The sequence below is a fragment of the Pyrus communis genome, chromosome 4 (genome assembly GCF_041283825.1).
Source record: "Pyrus communis isolate YQ-2024b chromosome 4, ASM4128382v1, whole genome shotgun sequence".
NCBI classification, from domain to species: Eukaryota; Viridiplantae; Streptophyta; class Magnoliopsida; order Rosales; family Rosaceae; genus Pyrus; species Pyrus communis.
The window spans coordinates 2,785,234-2,803,930 of NC_142568.1; the positions used below are offsets into that span (position 1 = coordinate 2,785,234).

General features: G+C 36.6%; 1 protein-coding gene across 2 annotated transcripts; it reads left to right on the top strand.

Annotated features, from left to right (window-relative positions):
* Window positions 1–3,356: 3,356 nt before the first annotated feature.
* LOC137723226 (disease resistance protein Roq1-like) lies at window positions 3,357–10,978 on the top strand. Of its 2 annotated transcripts, none has more exons than XM_088692285.1 (5): window positions 3,357–4,048; window positions 6,922–8,029; window positions 8,510–8,605; window positions 9,003–9,272; window positions 9,361–10,978. In XM_088692285.1, the coding sequence occupies exons 1-5, from the start codon at window positions 3,438–3,440 to the stop codon at window positions 10,609–10,611; spliced, it is 3,336 nt and encodes a 1,111-aa protein (XP_088548411.1). In that variant the 5' UTR covers window positions 3,357–3,437; the 3' UTR covers window positions 10,612–10,978. The 2 variants fall into 2 exon arrangements, with proteins under 2 accessions (XP_088548411.1, XP_088548412.1); XM_088692286.1 differs by having other exon boundaries at window positions 7,186–8,029.
* The last annotated feature ends 7,719 nt before the right edge of the window (window positions 10,979–18,697 follow it).

Below are 18,697 nucleotides of genomic sequence, written 5' to 3' on the forward strand. Positions count from 1 at the left end.
TCGAGGAAGAGACCAGTAGGTTTGAAAGCACTGAGTTACTTACGTTATAGCACAGTCAGGCAGGCTTATACCATTACGCTCACGAGCAGAATCTTTGAAATTTAAATTTGAGAAAAAGCATCGGCTTTTGATTCCATAACGCTGGAGTAGGAAGGCGATTCGTGCCGGTCCTTACAAAGAAGAAATGAATTGAATGAGAAAAGCCCAATAGAATTACATTAAACTAGCCCAATAAGGTAGGGATAACTAAGACCTACTCTAACCCTTGGAATAAAACTCAAATTTTAGGTTTTAAACTTCCCCAACTTGCTCCAACCCTTGAGGAAAATAAGAGTTTTAACCCAAAACTCATTTATGGGGTAAATTTAGCTCAGGATTCCTCTTGGGTTAGTGGGGCTGACCCACCATATATGTGTGTTTTTTTTAGTTTTATATTTATAAATTCATTGAATCCAACAACTAAGATCTAATATGATCAAATCCAATGATAAAAGCAAAAGATCTAATAGTCCAAATTTAAATCCAACAGCTAAAGTAATTTGAAAAAATTATTTTATGTGTTTCATATTCTTTCATAGTGTTCTACGAGTTTCATAGGGTCAGTTTAGTGATTTTTCAATACTTAGTGGAATCTAAATATTTTTAAGTTAAAATGTCCATAAAATTAAATTAAGATAGTCTACATAATTTTTTTAAAAGTTACTTTAAGAAAAGAAAAAAAATCATCATAAAATCATTATTTAATAATGTTGGGCTAAAATTTTAACCAAGAAGGATTGGAGGAGAAAAACTGTTTCTAGGTTAAAACTTAAATTTTTTGGCTTAAAAATTTTAGGTTTTAACCCAAGGGTTTGAGATAGTCTAAGATGAGGATAACCAAAGACCATTCAACAAAAAGGCAAAAGAAAAAATCCTAATCTTCAACCTCAAGGGCTAACTGTTGTCACCTCTATCACCTCACCAGCGATCACAAGGGTAGCCACCCGAAAAAAATTAATTCCGTGTTTTATTTAATGAAAGTATCCCAGTGCAAAACAATTCAACGTGCAACAAAAACCGCCACATCGAAGAAGAGCCAACAGACGCAGACCACAAACACAAGCCCCTGCAAGTTGAACAAAAAGCCAAAACAAATGGTAAGGGATGGTGCTAAAGGTGCATCTAAACACCGTCGCTTTGATAGAAGCCGCAACAAACTTGGGCCTTGATTTCATGCATGAATATTAAATCCCTAGTATATTGCCTTTCTTTCTAATTCCAAGAGTGTTTCTAGAATCCTACTAATACTCTATGCATGGATGCCATTGAACGCGTCCGGAAACTCTGTTAACTTCCATTGAGTGCGTCTGCATCCCTAGATCCTGTTTGGTTCCATTGAGTTCATATGGATTATGGAATCCTACTTCGTGTCTTGTGTGTCAATTCTATTCTATTCCATAAGTGCATCTGGAATGTGTAACATTGTGATTTGTTAGCTAAGCTCTTGTGTATGATTTCTATTTGATTGCATGAGCGCGTTTGCGTTGTGTAACATTGTGAGTCAAGCCTACTGTTGTTCTTATCTCCTAATTTTTTTACTTAATTCCCCCAACCATCCCAAATAATTTATCCCCAGTTTGGACCACAGCCAGCCAGAGGCCAACTCCACCGCATTTTCCGGGTCAAAATTAGCCTTCGCCTCTAGTCGTCATCTAGACATATTAATATTTGGGTACTATTATTTTTGTCATGAACGACATTAATATTATTATATACTCCTTAGTGCTTAGTCCACATCAATTAATTAGTTAAAATATTGTTGGATCTTAACAATTATGTTATCTGTAGGTGATTAAGTGCGTAATTTTATGACCGATTTTCAAATACTAATTTATTGTAGCCTACTGATTGAGCGACTCGCTCAAACTTATGACAAAGTTTCGGAAACTAGTTTATTGTAGCCAACTGATTGAGTGACTCACTCAAATTTATGATGCATGGGTATAGATCACTAACACCCTTCTCAAACACTGCATGAATGATACACAAATTTCAATGCTTATTATCATGATCATATATATTATAAATCACTTTGTAAATATTATTTTTTGAAAAAAAAAAAAAATCAACATGAGCTATGAAATCTGTTGCTGGCTACTGGCCCATTTTCGTGATTATTGAATTTGTTGAGATACTAAAGCTGTATGTATCGCTCCTGAGAGAAAAACAAAAGCCATGTGTTGCGTCTTGGCACTAGTCACTGGTGTTGGTGTTTGTTTATTGCAAATTGGAGCATGAAGCTGCTATATAATTTCTCAATGCAAATTGATTAATATGATGTCCATCAATGTTTCATCAGCCCTTACGGCCAGCCCTCGGCCTTTCCTGTTGTCTTGGCCCTTCAAGTTTTGGTGATTGATTGCTGTGTCCTGACACCTTGTCACTGGTGTTGGTAATTGTTTGTTGCAAGTTGGAGCATGAAGCTGCTGTACAATTTCTCAATACAAATTGAATAATATGATGTCCATCAATTTTTCATCAGCCCTTGGCCTTTTCTGTTTGTCTTGGCCTTTCCTCCACCGACCGCCTTAAAAAAAGATGTGAACTGATGACGATGTTCCCTTAATTTGTCTTTCTTCACGTGTGAACACGTTGAATTTTTGTACGCGGGAGGTAAAGGCGCTTGGCTAGGGTTTTTTTAATTTCTTCTCTTTGATGATTTTCTAGGAAAGCCGGAGCACCATAAAATTTTTAATAACTTAAAGGTTGGTTTGGTATCTATTTGAAAACTTTTATCATTTCTCAAAATATTTTTTAGGTACATTTCTTGAAAATAATTTTCTTTAAAACTCAAAAATTTGATTGGTTTGCAATTTAAAATTTTTAAATCTTACGACTTAAAGTAGAATAAAGAAATCTAGAAAAAGAGGGGTTGCAAGAGAGGTAGAAAGAGAAGAGAGGAGGAAAGAAAGTAAGAAATGAATGAAGGAAAAAGAAAGAAGAGAGAGGATCGGACGAGATAGAGAGGAAGATCAATGAGAAAAAGAATCTAAAGAATGAACAGAACGGATTGGAGGAGAAACGAAAAAGGTAGAAAAAAAAAAAAAAAAAGAGGAGAGAGAGAAAAAAAGAGAGATAGATTTGGAATGAGAAGGAATGAGGGTGAGAAAATGAGTGAGTTTAAGCTTAAAAACTCTAAAAACTCATTTTTTATGTTTTCAGATAATAGACTATATTTTTGAGTTAATCTTGAATTCAGTTTTTAAAAATAGTCTTACCAAACAAGTTTTTAAAACCTAAAACTTGAAAATTGTTTTTGAATTTAAAAAGTTGAATTCAAATACACTAGCAAACAGGCCCTTAATAAATCTTATCCATCTAAATATCCCCTTCTCTTTGTCTTCTTTTTTACTCACAAGTTACAAGTCTATTGTTAATTAGTTCCTTGAGAGAAACAGATGGAGTGGATGGTGATGGTGATGGTGATGGTGATGGTGATGATGATGGTGATGGTGATGGTGATGGTGCTCAGATGGTTAACATTTTCTTCTCCCTCATCTACTGCTGCTGGAGATGATGATTTTGATGGTATTGAAGCTAATATCCCCCCTCGTCGGGAAAAGTATGATGTGTTTGTCAGTTTCAGAGGTGAGGACACCCGCCGTGGTATTACCAGCCATCTTCATGCTGCCTTACTTCAGAAGAAAATTGAAACCTACATAGATTACAGACTTCAGAAAGGAAAAAAAATCAGACCTGCCCTTCGAAAGGCAATCGAGAAATCCACGCATTCGGTGATTATTTTCTCAAAAAACTATGCTTCTTCCACATGGTGTTTGGATGAGCTTGTGCATATACTCGAATGCGTGGAAAGATATGGTCAGAAGGTTATACCCGTATTCTACGACATCAATCCATCTGATGTACGAAAACAACACGGGAGTTACGCGGCCGCATTTGCTCAACTTGAAAAACATTTCAAGGACAGTATTGATAAGGTGCACAAGTGGAGGCGTGCCTTGAAGACTGCAGCCGATCTGTCTGGGTTTGATTATTCAAACAAACATGGGTAAGGAACTCATTCTTTAACTTGTATAAAATTAATGTAATGTCTTTGCATAAGAAACAGATTAGCATGCATTTCAATCAGCTTTTCGAACTTATTTACAACCCCTTATTTTCGAACGGACTTTTTTTTTTTTGCCCTCATATGCATACTTCTATGCTACAAATTAAAAAATAGAAGTTGTTAATCTAAATCAAAGATATTTTAGTGAAGATGACGGAACAAAAGTGTAATTATTGAAGAGAGACTCTTAATTGCTAAAAACAATTGAATACTCTGCATTTCATATATAATATACGTTAAAAACAAATATATGTTGATGTACGAATTTAAATGTACCAGGTGGAGAAAAATAAAATTTCTTTTGCTCATGAATAATTAAAACTGACATATGTTAAAGCGTACATATGAAAAGAAAGTGGACTTTTCGAATTGTTCATATCACATTTTCTAATAAGCTAACCACAATAAACTTTTCTATCACAATTATCTGCATCCAAGTATGAATAAAAGTTGACTAATGTGATTATTTTCATCCTATTGTAAGTGGAAATATAAACTTTTATTTTGCTGACTTGTATACTGGGAGAAAAATATGCATAAATGTTGAAAAAGATTTATAAGATCTTAAAAAATGTAGAAAATGAGTAGCAATTACCCTTCCAACTCAACTTGTGAACGAAAAGGAGGAAAAGGTAAACCAATGATTGGGTTTTCATTTTTTGTGTCACTGCTCTTGTCATATTTGAAGCAAGCAACCAAACAGCATATAATAATTCCAATTTCGATCCACCCATCACAATCCCAGACCTGAAACTAACTACTCTGAAGTATGTACTTCCTAAAGAATATGAACTTGTGTGTGTGTATATATTGTCACGTCTCGATTCAGCTTACGTCTAGGATTGACATGTGAGACAGAGACGTAGCGGACATCCTAACATACGTACAAGATACAAAATGAAATACTAGAACTAATACCTCAAAATGAACATGATAGTGGACTCTCCCCCACAAAATATATACAAATCTGTACACTCAAAATACATAACCTCATTAGGGCCAAGACATGACCATAGGCGCTCAAAATATAAGTTCCAAAAGAAATAATACAAAGAAAGATAAAGGGGCAACCTAATCACTCCAAATCTTTGATCTTTGCATTGCTACCCCTTCCGGCTCCTTGTAAATCTACTATGGCTTGTCACTAGTACAATCAGTGCCTGGAGTTTGTGCTAACTCACCATAGTGAGTCCGAAAAGCTATCTTCGCTATGTCCTCATCTTGGATTCTCAATTCATGATAACCAATCCGCAAATCTAGCTTACTAAAATACTGAGCACCTTGAAGTTGGTCAAACAAGTCATCAATCCTCGGTTGAGGGTACTTATTTTGCACTGTCACTCTGCATCCTTATTAAGCTCACGATAATTGATGCGCAAACACATGATCTGTCTTTTTTCTTCACAAAGAGAATGGGAGCACCCCAAGGTGAAACACTAGGTCGAATTAAACCTTTATCCAATAACTTCTGTAACTGCACCTTGAGCCTCTCTAAGTTCCAAAGGCGCCATACAATACGGAGCCTTAGAAATAGGTGTTGTGTCTAGCATAAGGTCAATAGTGAACTCAATCTCCCTTACCGGAGGCAAGCCATGCAAATCTGCAGGAAATACGTTACAGGGATTCTCTAACTATTAGAATGGCATTAATCTCACTATTTCCTTGCTCAACAGTTATGACGTGTGCCAAATAACCCTGACATCCGTGTCTCATGAGTCGTCTAGCCTTGGCAACTGATATCATTACTGGTGGTGGAATATGTTTATGAACTCCAGCAAACTGAAACTAAGGTCTGTCAAGTGGTCGAAAGGTTACCACTTTCTATAATAATCGAAATTCACGTGTTATATGGATAGGTAATCCATGCTTATAATGACATCTAGATCTCGCATTGGAATTATCATCAAATCTGCTGTCATCTCACCCTGATCCACGTGAGCATCACAAGATCAAACTACTTGGTCAACAATATAAGGCCTCCAAAACAAAGAGGAAATAGAGTATGAACCGGTCATACTTGCCCCTGTTCACGCCTCCATCTCTCCTTCTCTCTCTGTAACACTTTCCTCACCAAACCTAAACAATTGTCCCTCGATCTCACCAACTGCAACCCGCACCTCTCCCTAGTCTAAAATGATAATTGCCTACCCACCTTTTACCTCAGGTCGTTGGATCTAAAATCTGGATGGGCATTACGGTCATTTGCACATTGAATCAGGCCTTCCGCATTAACCAGTCAGAACAAAGACCACATTAGGCCCAAAAGCACCAATCATCCCCCCGCGAATAGGAATTTTTTTTTAAAAGGATAAAATTTCTGTAAATAAATCAAAATTCCCAATTGAAATTGCCCTATAGCTTAGCTACAATGCCACCCCTCCCAACTTTAGACTAGGGTAATTACGAAATTGCCATTTTTTTAAGGTTTGGGGAGGGGTTGCCCTGTTCCTTGGCCATGCATGTAATTAGTTGTAGCTTATTTAAACACATCTGATTTCTCTTTAGGGTTAAACAATTTCAATAGTGGTACAAGTTCATTTTTTTGAAAAAGAAAGTGGGTTGAATGCTATAATATGCAAGCTTACTTAATTATATTGTTGTTTACCTGAAAACAAATGTATTTCTATTTTAATATTACTTTAATTTTATTTTTATGAGAGAATACACAAGATTTCTTTTCTTGCACAAATATATGGTGATAAAACTTTTAGTATATTTATTTATTTACGTGACAACTTTTTCGACTGGCCTTTAAGACTAATTATTGCATTTTTCCACATAATCATATATATATATATATGTGCATATGCCAGGACGGAAGCAGATTTAATTAAGAATGTTGTCGATCATATTTGGACAAACTTGAATTGTGAATCATCATGTGATTTAGAGGGCCTGGTTGGAATTGAAAGCCGCATTCAACAAATTGAATCGCCACTGGGCATTGACTCAAAGGACGCTTGCATCATTGTAGGTATTTGGGGCATGGGTGGTATTGGCAAGACCACCCTTGCTGAAACTGTATTTCACAGACTCTCATCTAAATTCGAAGCTTCTTGTTTTCTTACAAATGTCAGGGAGAAATCAGAACAACCAGATGGACTAGATTGCCTGCAAAAGAAACTTCTAAGCGAGATATTCAAGGAAGAAGGTCTATCCATAGGATCAACTGCTGTTCGAAATAGGCTTAGCCGCACAAAGGTCCTCATTGTTCTTGATGATGTGAGTAGTCCAATGCAAATGCAACTTTTAGTTGGTGATCGTCTTCGGTATGACACTGGAAGTAGAATCATTATCACAAGTAGAGATAGGGACACACTTAGACAAACTGTTAAAGAGGATAATATCTATGAGGTTAAGGTATTAAAACCAGATGACGCTCTTCAGCTCTTTTGTTCGCATGCTTTCAAGAATAACACTACTCGTAGAACATATTATGAAGAGTTGGCGAAAAACACCGTGGATTATGCGAGAGGCGTTCCTTTAGCTCTTACAGTTCTGGGGTCCTTGTTCTTCAATTGCAAGAGCAAAGAAGACTGGGAAAATGAATTCAACAAATTGAAACAATCTCCTAGTGAAGATATCCAGAAAGTGTTGAGAATAAGTTATGATAGATTGGGAAAATATGAGAAGGAGATATTTCTGGATATAGCATGTTTCCATAAAGGGAAGAAAGTGAATGAGGTAAAACGAATGTTAGATGTTCGTGGATTCTTTGCAACAACCGGAATTAGAATTCTCATTGATAGGTCTCTCATATCAGTTGATTCAAAAGAATGGGTAGGGGAAGTCATAGAGATGCACGATTCGCTACAACAAATGGGAAGGACAATTGTTCAGGAACAATGTATTAAAGATCCCGGTAAACGGAATAGGTTGTTCACGAATGAGGATGTCTATCGTGTACTGAAGAGTAACATGGTAAGAACCAAATGCATTCAATTTTTTCTTTCTTTTTTTTTTTTAAGAAAAAATAAATAGCAAACCTTATATGATAACACAACAAAACAAAACTCATTTATGAAAAGAAGTCAAATTCTTAAATTATTAATTTCATTGAATTTTATTGCAAAAATATTATTCTTAATATTTATTTATACCATTATTTGTACTATCTCTCTAATAGAGACAAGACCCTATGCAATGACGGGCCCTATTTCTATTAGAAAGATGGTACACGTGTTTAACCAAGTGATGAGAATAACAGTACTATTTTTATTGTGCTAGGAAGTCTGTAGTTTTTTGTACAATTATCTTGGATATTTAACTAGAAACTTGTATATCATTACCATCTCAAATACTCTAGATTATTGTACAACTTTGTTGAATTCTTTTTCCAAATAAGCATTACATTTTAACATGTTGAAAATATTTACAATTAAACTTTGTTCTTATTGTCAGGAAACTCCAAATGTTGAAGCCATATTGTTTAATTGGCATGACCGTGAAGAGCGACCATTGAACTTCAAACTGATGTCAAACCTAAGAATGCTATTTGTGCGTAATTCTCATATAATTGACTTCAAATCCATGGATTCTGTAGACCTTTCTGATTCTCTTTGTCACCTTCACTGGTTAGGATATATTTGTACTATCTCTCTAATAGAGATGAGACCCCATGTAATGGCGGATCCTACCTCTATTAAAAAGATGGAACAAGTGATGGTACAACTAAGTGATAAGAATAACACTACTATTTTTATTGTGCTAGGAAGTCATGTAGTTTTTGTTATTTTATTACAATTATCTGGGATATTTTACTAGAAACTTGTACATCATTACCATCTCAAATACTCTAGATTATTCTACAACTTTGTTGAATTCTTTTTCCAAATAAGCATTACATTCTAACATGTTGAAAATATATACACTTAAACTTTGTTCTTATTGTCAGGAAACTCCAATTGTTGAAGCCATATTCCTTAATTGGCATCGACCACCATTGAACTTCAAACTGATGTCAGACCTAAGAATGCTATTTGTGCATAATTCTCAAATAATTGACTTCAAACCCACCGCTTCTGTAGACCTTCCCGATTCTCTTCGCTACCTTTACTGGTTTGGATATCCACTGGAATCTTTGCCGTCAAAATTTTCGCCGGAAAATCTGGTTGAGCTTCATATGCCATATAGTCGAGTTAAGAAGCTCTGGAAAGAAGACCAGGTATATTATATGCCTATTCTAATTCTTGTATAAAATTAAGTGTAGAAATTATATTAATTCTTGATATTTCTCTCTACTCTTGTTACAGAGACTTGTCAACTTACAAGTGATCGATCTCTCTCGCTGTAAACGTTTGGTTAAAATTCCTGGGTATTTTCAAGATCTTGACAGGCTTACTCATCTTCGTCTTCGAGGCTGCACCAGTCTCAAGTATCTTCCAGAGATGCCAAGAAATATTAAATACTTGGATTTATCTGAGAGTGGTATAAAGGAATTACCCCAATTAGTTTGGTCTCATGAGCAAATTTCTTACTTGAATATAAGTCATTGCAAGAACCTTGAGAAACTTCCAAGCAACAGGTGTAAGCTAAAAGTCTCTGGTTCTTTTAATCTAGATGGCTGCACATCTCTTGGCGAGTTTTCTGAGCTTCCAAGGGATATAAGTAAATTATCATTGATTGGTTGCCAGAGACTTGTGAGTCTACCAACCAACATTTGTAAGTTGAAATATCTCAAGGAACTCATTCTCTCCAATTGCTTTAAACTTGAAAACTTCCCAGAGATCTTGGAGCCAATGAAACAATTGAAGTCCTTAAATTTAAGTGGAACATCGGTTCAAGAGCTACACTCATTAATCAAGTTTCTCACTGCTCTCAAAAGACTTGAACTACAAGGTTGCAAAAGCCTTTCAAGTATCCCAAAGAGCATTTGTAAGTTGAAGTACCTCGAGGTGCTCAATCTCTCTGGGTGCTCCAAACTTGAAAACTTTCCAGAGATCTTAGAGCCCATGGAAGATTTGAAGTCCTTAAATTTAAGTGGAACAGCAATTAAAGAACTACACTCATCAATCGAGTTTCTCCCTGCTCTCAACATACTTAAACTACATTATTGCAAAAGGCTTTCAAGTATCCCAAAAAGCATTTGTAAGTTGAAATATCTAGAGGAACTCGATCTCTCTTCATGCTCCAAACTTGAAAACTTTCTAGACATTTTGGAGCCAATGAAACATTTGGAGTCTTTAAATTTAAGTGGAACATCAGTTCAAGAGCTACACTCATCAGTCGAGTTTCTCCATGCTCTCAAAATACTTGAACTACATGGTTGCAAAAGGCTTTCAAGTATCCCAAAGAGCATTTGTAAGTTGAAGTATCTCGAGGTACTCGATCTCTCTTGGTGCTCCGAACTTGAAAACTTCCCAGAGATCTTGGAGCCAATGGAAGATTTGCGGTGCTTAAAATTACGTGGAACAGCAGTTCAAGAGCTACACTCATCAGTCGAGTTTCTCCCTGTGCTCCAATATAATTCAATTTTCTCCGAGCGAATGGAAGATTTTTGGTAAGTGGAACATTGGTTGAACAGCGGTTAAAAAGTCGTTTTTAAAACCACTGACAGATGTAAACAAGATCATAAAGTTAAAGAGTAGGGGAACTTATAGCTTCCAAAAGTTATGTTCGTGGTCATACTATATAGGCGCATAACTGTAACCATGAACAGTGTTCTCGCCTGCACTATCAGCGCGAAATGTCATATGCAATAACGACATGTTCTCTTTCAAGATAATGTGGCATGATGGATGGGTAGTCATTCTATCAATCAAGATTGCACATTCAGACATGACTCAATTAATTTTATTTATGGATGTTTGTATGCCAATTGGCCAGAAAAGAATTACTCCCAATTACAAATAAAATTTTATATCTACAAAATACATATGGCATACGTAAGTTTTTACATCTAAATACTAACACATTATGCAAAGGACGAACATCCAGCAGCAAAGCATCTCACAGAAAAATATGCTTGATCTATACTGTTATATGTTCGGGAATTCAAGCTAAATGCCACCAACTAAAACATTGTCAATCATCCACCACCCAAAAGAGGATAAATCCTGATCAACCACTATAATTACACAAATATAATCATACACACTACAATATACATCCACTTATACATATAATTATATATATATACAAGCATATACGTATAGAGAGAGTAACTGCGCAAGACCTGTTTGGGGGAGACCCGAGCCCTGGAAGAAAGTGACGGCTTCATTGCCATTAATCCAGCCATTGAGTTCCAAACTGATTTGGAACTCATTTCCACCAACATAAAATCTCAATCAACCACTATAATTACACAAATATACTTACACACACACACACACACACACACACACACATACAAGCATATTCATATATAGAGAGTGAAAGTACCTGGGCTGCGCAAGGACCTGTTTGGGGAGACCGAAGCCCTAGAAGAAAGCGACGGCTTCATTGCCACTAATCCGACCATCGCGGTCCAAACCAGCTCGTCGGAAATATGCATCGAAGAGATCCACGTTCGCTGATTGGTTGTGCGCCGAAGCAATGGCCACTGTCGGATTGCGATTCGCGGAAGATCAGACCATGGAATCAATTAAGAGCGCCGCACGCTCAGGCTGCCGTACGTGTGAGGAGCGCCGGGAAGAATCAGAAAATCACGATTTCGGAGGACCAATATTTCGATGCCTTAGAAAACAACGACGTACAGCGGGGATTTGGTAACCCGTCTTCTCCGTTTGGAGGAAAATCAGAAGACGACGGAGACACTGAGAGATGGTCGTGATATTTCAAAACTGCCACTGGTTCTAATGAGCCCAGCCCATTGAGTCTTACCAACTAGTGCTTCAATATGAAGAAAATGAGACAAGTTATTATAGAGGGTATCTTTGGACTTGAAATTCTAGAATACTCTCTTTGCTTTGCAACGGCAATCTAAAACTTTCAATATTTTGGCTGGAGACTTGGAAGTGTTTTATGCTTCTGAAACTGAAACATGCATGAAGTCTGACATGTGCATGAAGAAATTAGCATCATGAGTGCTTGTTCCTCTCAATGAGCACATATTTAGGACACAATTGGGTGTTTATTCCTACCAATAATGTGCCCATATGGCACATTTTAGGCTAGGCTTATTCCAGTTCCTCTTACAGATGTCAGATTGCATGCAGGGTTCCATCTGAGAAACATAAGATGCTTTCAAGTCTCCAACCAACGGTTTGAAAGTTTTAGTTTGCCGTTATAAAGCAAAGAGAGTTTTTTGTAATTTCAAGTTTAAGGACACCCTCATTTAGAACCTATCTCATTTTTTCCAAACGACCGTCATCACATAATCTTAAGAGCCAGAACAAAAGAGCACCAAGATACTCATTGAGTCTCTTAGATGTATTTATGTTGATCATAATTCGAGCCACCAATTATTAGCTACTTGGATGTACAAATTGTCATTATTCAGGAACAATCTCATATAAAATGGCAGAGATGCAAAGTTCGAAACTGTGCGAATATGGACTATGCTATCCTAGTGCGAATATTCATCGCTTTAAATTTTTTGGATTTGATATCTGTTTCTCGAGTTTGTAGCTCATGGAATGCAGCTTGCTGCAATCCAACCCATTGGAAAAAGCTAGACTCAAGATTACTTTCGTTGTTTACTTGCTTGCACATGCCAACAAGCCTTTGAGTAGTCCTTATGAAAAAACGCCAGCATAGATGGGAGGAAGAAGAAAAGGCATGCGCAAGCAAGTGAACAATGAGCATACATGGCTGATAAGTCTAGGGCCGGCTCTGAGGGTAGCAATAGTTGGCGGGGCTGCCTAGGGCCCCCAATTTTTTTATATATATATAAACTAATATTACAAACTTTGTCTAATCAAATAAGAAGTATACAGACTTCGAGCTTTTGAGTATTTGCTTATAGAATTTTGTTAATATATCGGTTACCATTGTCTTTGCAAAAAGAAGTTTTTCAAAATAAGTTGATCAAATATTATCGTCAATCAACTATGTCACAAGAAATATTAAATGAGTTAGCTATATTTTATCAATTGAAAAAAAAAAGAAAAAGAATTAGATTAGATTATGTAAACTTAATTTGTACATTTGCGTCTAAAAATGCAAGACGTATTAATTTTTAATGATGTTTGACGTATAAATAGACTTTTTCATGTATTTAGCGAATTTTTTTTTGTACACATCAATGTACAAAGATCGGGATATGACTACTCTAGGGCCCCATTTCTAAGTGATGATCCTCTCATGCTTCATATATTGGATTGTATCCTTGCAATTCTTTGCCACATGTTGCCATTATTTTTGGGATCAGATTTTTGGATACGAGCATATAAACCTCGAACAATCTGGGAATGAGATTGCAAAACCAATAGTTGGATTAAGATTGTTTTTCACTATTTTTCACAACTGGATCCTTGGAGACTTGAGTTTTTCTCAGTTTCCCCCTATGTTCTATATAATCTTCTTAATTAAATGAAGTAGGTTTGATGGTAGCGCTACTTCATGCTCATTTATGTTTATTAGTGCCATGAACTCTGTAGAAAGTCTCTATGGACTCTCCGGCACCTCATGTTTTTAGCACAATTCTTGTGTCAACATTATAAAAATTGTGTAAAAAACGTGAGCTGTCAAAAAGTCTATAAAGAGTTTCACTTTGAGAAAGTCTTCTTAATTAGCATTTTTTTTTGCAAGGACTCTATGGTTGTTTATGTATTTTTTGTCCACTGTAATTGTCTTTTTGGGGCACATTATTTTGTTGCCTTATTATTCGAGGTGATAAAAAAAAAGAACGGAATACAATTATACTTGGTGGTAAGAGCAGATGCACATACGGATTAGGGTGGTCTCATGACTCACCAGAGGTTCGAAAGATGTCATTGAAGGTTTTTTGGGGATCTTTTGAATGTATGCTATGAGACTCTTTTGTGTCCAATAAATGTGTAGGAAATGTGCCCTAAAACCAATCATATGATGATACTTTACGGACATTTCACAATGTTAAACTAATGTAGTTTAAATGTAAAGGGCAAAGATTATTGTTTGAGCCGTCTCATATAAATGTTATATGCTTAAACGATAAGTCCAAGGAATATGTGATTGGAAGAATGCGATCTAAAGAAGTTAGATTCATGAGACCATTCTTTCGTTGACACATCCTAAACGTTCCTGATCATAGGATTGTCAATTGGGCATTGACAGTCCGTTAAGATCAGTACGTGCTATGTCTTCTCTCAGGGAGAGTGACTAGTCTCGAGTCATTGGTGTGTGTGACATCAAGACAAGTACGTAGGTGCTCAATAGAGAATGAGTTCACTGAACACGATCAACGAAGAGTTCTCATATTCATGTCACATGAGAACTCATGGTTGGGATAATGCAAATTAGTCTTTTGACCTGAGGCACCACAGTTGTCTTGTGGTTAGGTCCTTAATCTTTGATTATGTCAAAGTCACTCCATCAGGAGGGTGTCCACGGCATCGTTGGGGTTAAGCCACTTAGCCATGGAGGCAAGTGAATGCGCAATAAGGGATCTCTAACCTTCAAACTGTTTGAGGGAGAATACTCTATGATATGATTACGAATCTTTGGCCAAAGTATGAATGAGATTTAGGAATGTGTTCCAAATCACATTCAAGGTAATCATATAAGCACAAGACTCACATTGGATAGTAGACATGAATAAACTATCAAACCAAACAATGTGGTCAAGAGTATTGTATTAGAGAAAGACCGTATTGCATTTGTAATCCTAAAACTGAATAGGTTCTCCACCTCTTCTGATTAGCTTGGGTAACCATGACATGCTGCTAGGCGTCAACCATGGTTTGTGGAAGCCCTAAAAGTGTATTATCACTAACGGGAGAATTGAAAGTAAGTTTCAATTCACAATTGATTTGAAAGAGTTTGAATCGCCCACTGCCTCGCTAAAAGGAACCTAATGGATCGTACACCGTGTAAGGTAGAGATTGAAGATTCAACGGAGATGAGTAAGAATAATTAAATGGTTTAATTATTTATGGTAAGGATTAATTAATATGATTATTAATCAAACGAATAAGTTCGTTAAAAAGACCTCGGGATAGTTTTGGACCTTAAGGCCCAATGGGCTTCGAACGTCAAGTCCATTGACTTAAGTTGTGTGACAACTTAATGAATAATGATTCACAAAGGCCCAAATAGCCCAATGAATACCCTAAGGCCGGCCATTTAGAGTAAGAGTGGGTTTTGGACTTAATTACAAGTTTGCCACTCAAATGAATTAAGGTATAAGTGTGACTTTATAGCCAAAATTCATTTAGGGGTTGTTTTTGGGGAAATTGGAGAAACACAAACTCTCCTTTCTCTCTAGAAATGGCCGGCCACCCTTGAGGAAAACATCTAGCAATCTTACTTCCTCAAGGTCACTCATTTCTTCTCCAATCTTACCTTGGTGTGGAGACTTAGAGGTTCTCAATTTTGGGAACTTGGAGAAACCTTTTCATCCATCCAAATCCATGGATCTAAGATGCAAGGAATGAAGACCCTCTCTTTGGGTGATTAGCCTTTGCTTATGCAAAGAGGAATCTACAAAGGTATTGATTTCTCAACTCACTTTGTTTTGAGTTGAGTCTTGGTTCACCTATCTACTAGGCTTTGAAGTTCATGGGTTAAGTTTTGTTTTTGAGTGCATATAAACATGATTCCGCCTTTTAATTGTTAATTGCATGTTGTTGATGTTGCTCAAATGAACTTGTTTTTCACAAATCTTCCTTCAAGTGGTATCAAGAGCCTAAGTCTAGTAGTTGGTGAATCCTTTTGGGTTTTGTAGTTCATAGTTTGTGATTTGAATGTTGTAATTGTTACAAGCTTTATTCTTGCTTCTTTGAATGTAAATTTTGTTAGAAAATTTGCCATCTCAAATGTTGTAGATGTAGTTCATATGAGCATGAATTTTGGAGCTAAAATTTGGTGCCATGTTTTTGGGGAAATTCGGCCAAATCCAAAGGGTGGATTTTTGGGTTCTTGTTTGACTTGTTAAAAGTGTTTTAAAGTGACTTTTGGAACCCCTATGTACCCTAGTATGGTTGTATGTTATTTCCCTTAAGTTTGAGTGGTTTTGGTATGTTTTTAGGTGAAGAATGTTCATGGAGCTCTTATGGGTTTTCATGGATGTTCTTCATTGTTCTTGATATGTTCTTGCCAAGAACAAAAGGTTTGGTGTTTTGATTCAAAGTTTTGATTTGTTTCATAAAGTTTTTGTTTTGAAATATTTCTTATGTTTAAATATATTAGATATTTATTTTGAAAAATTAAAGAAATTTTAGTGGGTAGGTGTGTAATGATTTATTCCATTTCACACACCCCACTTACAAAAACTTTGAAATTTTTTTTAATACTTTGCTTCAATGGCCGGCCACCCTACTCAATTAGGGTCCTTGTGTATCTCATTAACACATTCCATCTTGATCGGTTGATTTTCATACACCCCTTTAGGCACTTTCTTCACATGTTGAAGCTCCTGCAATCCCTAATTTTCCACCTCATGTGTTTGGTTATGTGGCCTTCGTTCATCTTCACAAACAACAACGAAGTAAGCTTGAACCTCGAGCCTTACGATGTGTGTTTTTGGGGTATGCATCAAGGCAGAAAAGATACCGTTGTTATCACCCTCCGACGAATAAGTTGTTTGTCACTATAGATGTTGCGTTTCATGAGAATGATATGTACTTTGCCAATCCCGACTCTTCACTTCACGGGGAGAATCAGAAAGAAGTTCAAACTCTTGATTATACTATTCCAGATATAGATAAAGTGAATGATTTGGATTTAAGTGGTGATGTCTTGGAAATAAGTGGTGACCATTCACACGAAAACAATGATGTGAATGAATTGGAATTAAGTGGTAATGTCCTGGAAACAAGTGGTGATCATTCACATGGAAACAATGTTGAAAACCTTGAAAGGGACGCGTTGACATCGCTAGATAACTCATTGCCTGATAGCTCACTGCCAGTTTCTTCACCACAGGACAGCCCTATGTCTCCAACTACCTCATAGTCGATCATGAGTCCCAATAACCATAATCAATCGTCTTCGATCCCGAATGCACCACCAACATGTTGTCTCCCTGATTGCGTCAACCGAGGTATTTCTAAATTTACTTATAAAGCCAACCCTAAATGCAAAACTAGGTATCCAGTGAGTAAGTCGAACCCTGAATCTAATGTGTTATACCCGTTAAGTAATTATGTGTCTACCAGTCACCTGTCAGAATCAAATAAGTCGTTTGTGCATCAATTATCTACTGTATCTATTCCTAACAGTGTGCATGAGGCTTTAGCTGATCCACATTGGCAAGCAACAATGAATGAAGAGTTGAAGTCTTTGAAGAAGAATGCTACCCAGGAGATCACAAATTTGCCAGCTCGCAAGAAACTTGTGGGATGCAAATGGGCCTATACTGTGAAATACGATGAGACGGTGGATTGTTTCAAGGCAAGACTGATAGCAAAAGGATACACTCAAAAATATGGAACAAACTACACAGATACATTTGCACCTGTAGCCAAGATCAACACAGTTCGTGTTTTGTTGTCCTTGGCTACAAATCTTAATTGGCCCTTACAATAGTTTGATGTGAAGAATGCCTTCTTGCATGGAGACTTGACATAAGAGATTTATATGGATCTTCCACTGGGATGTAATGCTCCAGATAAATACAAAAAAAGTGTGCAGGTTGAAGAAATCCTTATATGGTTTGAAGCAATCCCCTCGGGCATGGTTTGGAAGATTCACAAAATCTATGAGAAGATTTGGCTACAAACAAAGTAACTCCGATCATACTTTGTTCCTCAAAAGATGAAATGAGAAACTTATTGCACTTATTGTGTATGTAGATGATATGGTGGTAATAGGTAATGACCCAAAAGACCGTGCGGCCTTACAAAGATATTTGTCTACAGAATTTGAGATGAAGGACCTAGGATCCTTGAAATATTTTTTGGGGATTGAGGTATTGAGAAGCAGTTCGGGGAATTTTCTTATCACATAAGAAGTATATTATTGATTTGTTGTACGAAACCGACATGTCAGCATGTCAACCAGTAGCTACACCATTAGAGGAAGGATTGAAGCTTAGTGTTGATCCTAATCAAGTACCAGTTGACAAAAGGAGATACCAAAGGTTAGTAGGTCATTTAATGTACTTGGCACACACAAGACTGGCCTTGCTTATGCCTTAAGTGTAGTAAGTCAATACATGTATGATCCCAAAGAACAACATATGAATGTAGTGATGAGAATTTTGAGATATTTGAAAGGAAGTCCTGGCAAAGGAATTTTGTTTAAAAGGAATAATCATCTTAGAGTTGAAAGTTATATTGATGCAAATTGGGCGAGTTCGATTGACGATAGGCGCTCAACATCAAGTTACTTTACATTCATTGGGGGTAACTTGGTTACATGGAAAAGTAAGAAACAAAATGTGGTTGCCCGTTCTAGTGCACAAGCTGAATATAGAGGTATGGCTTTGGGAATTTGTGAAATTTTGTGGCTTAGGCTCTTGCTTCGCGATTTGGGTATACTACATTATCAGCCCATGAAATTATTTTG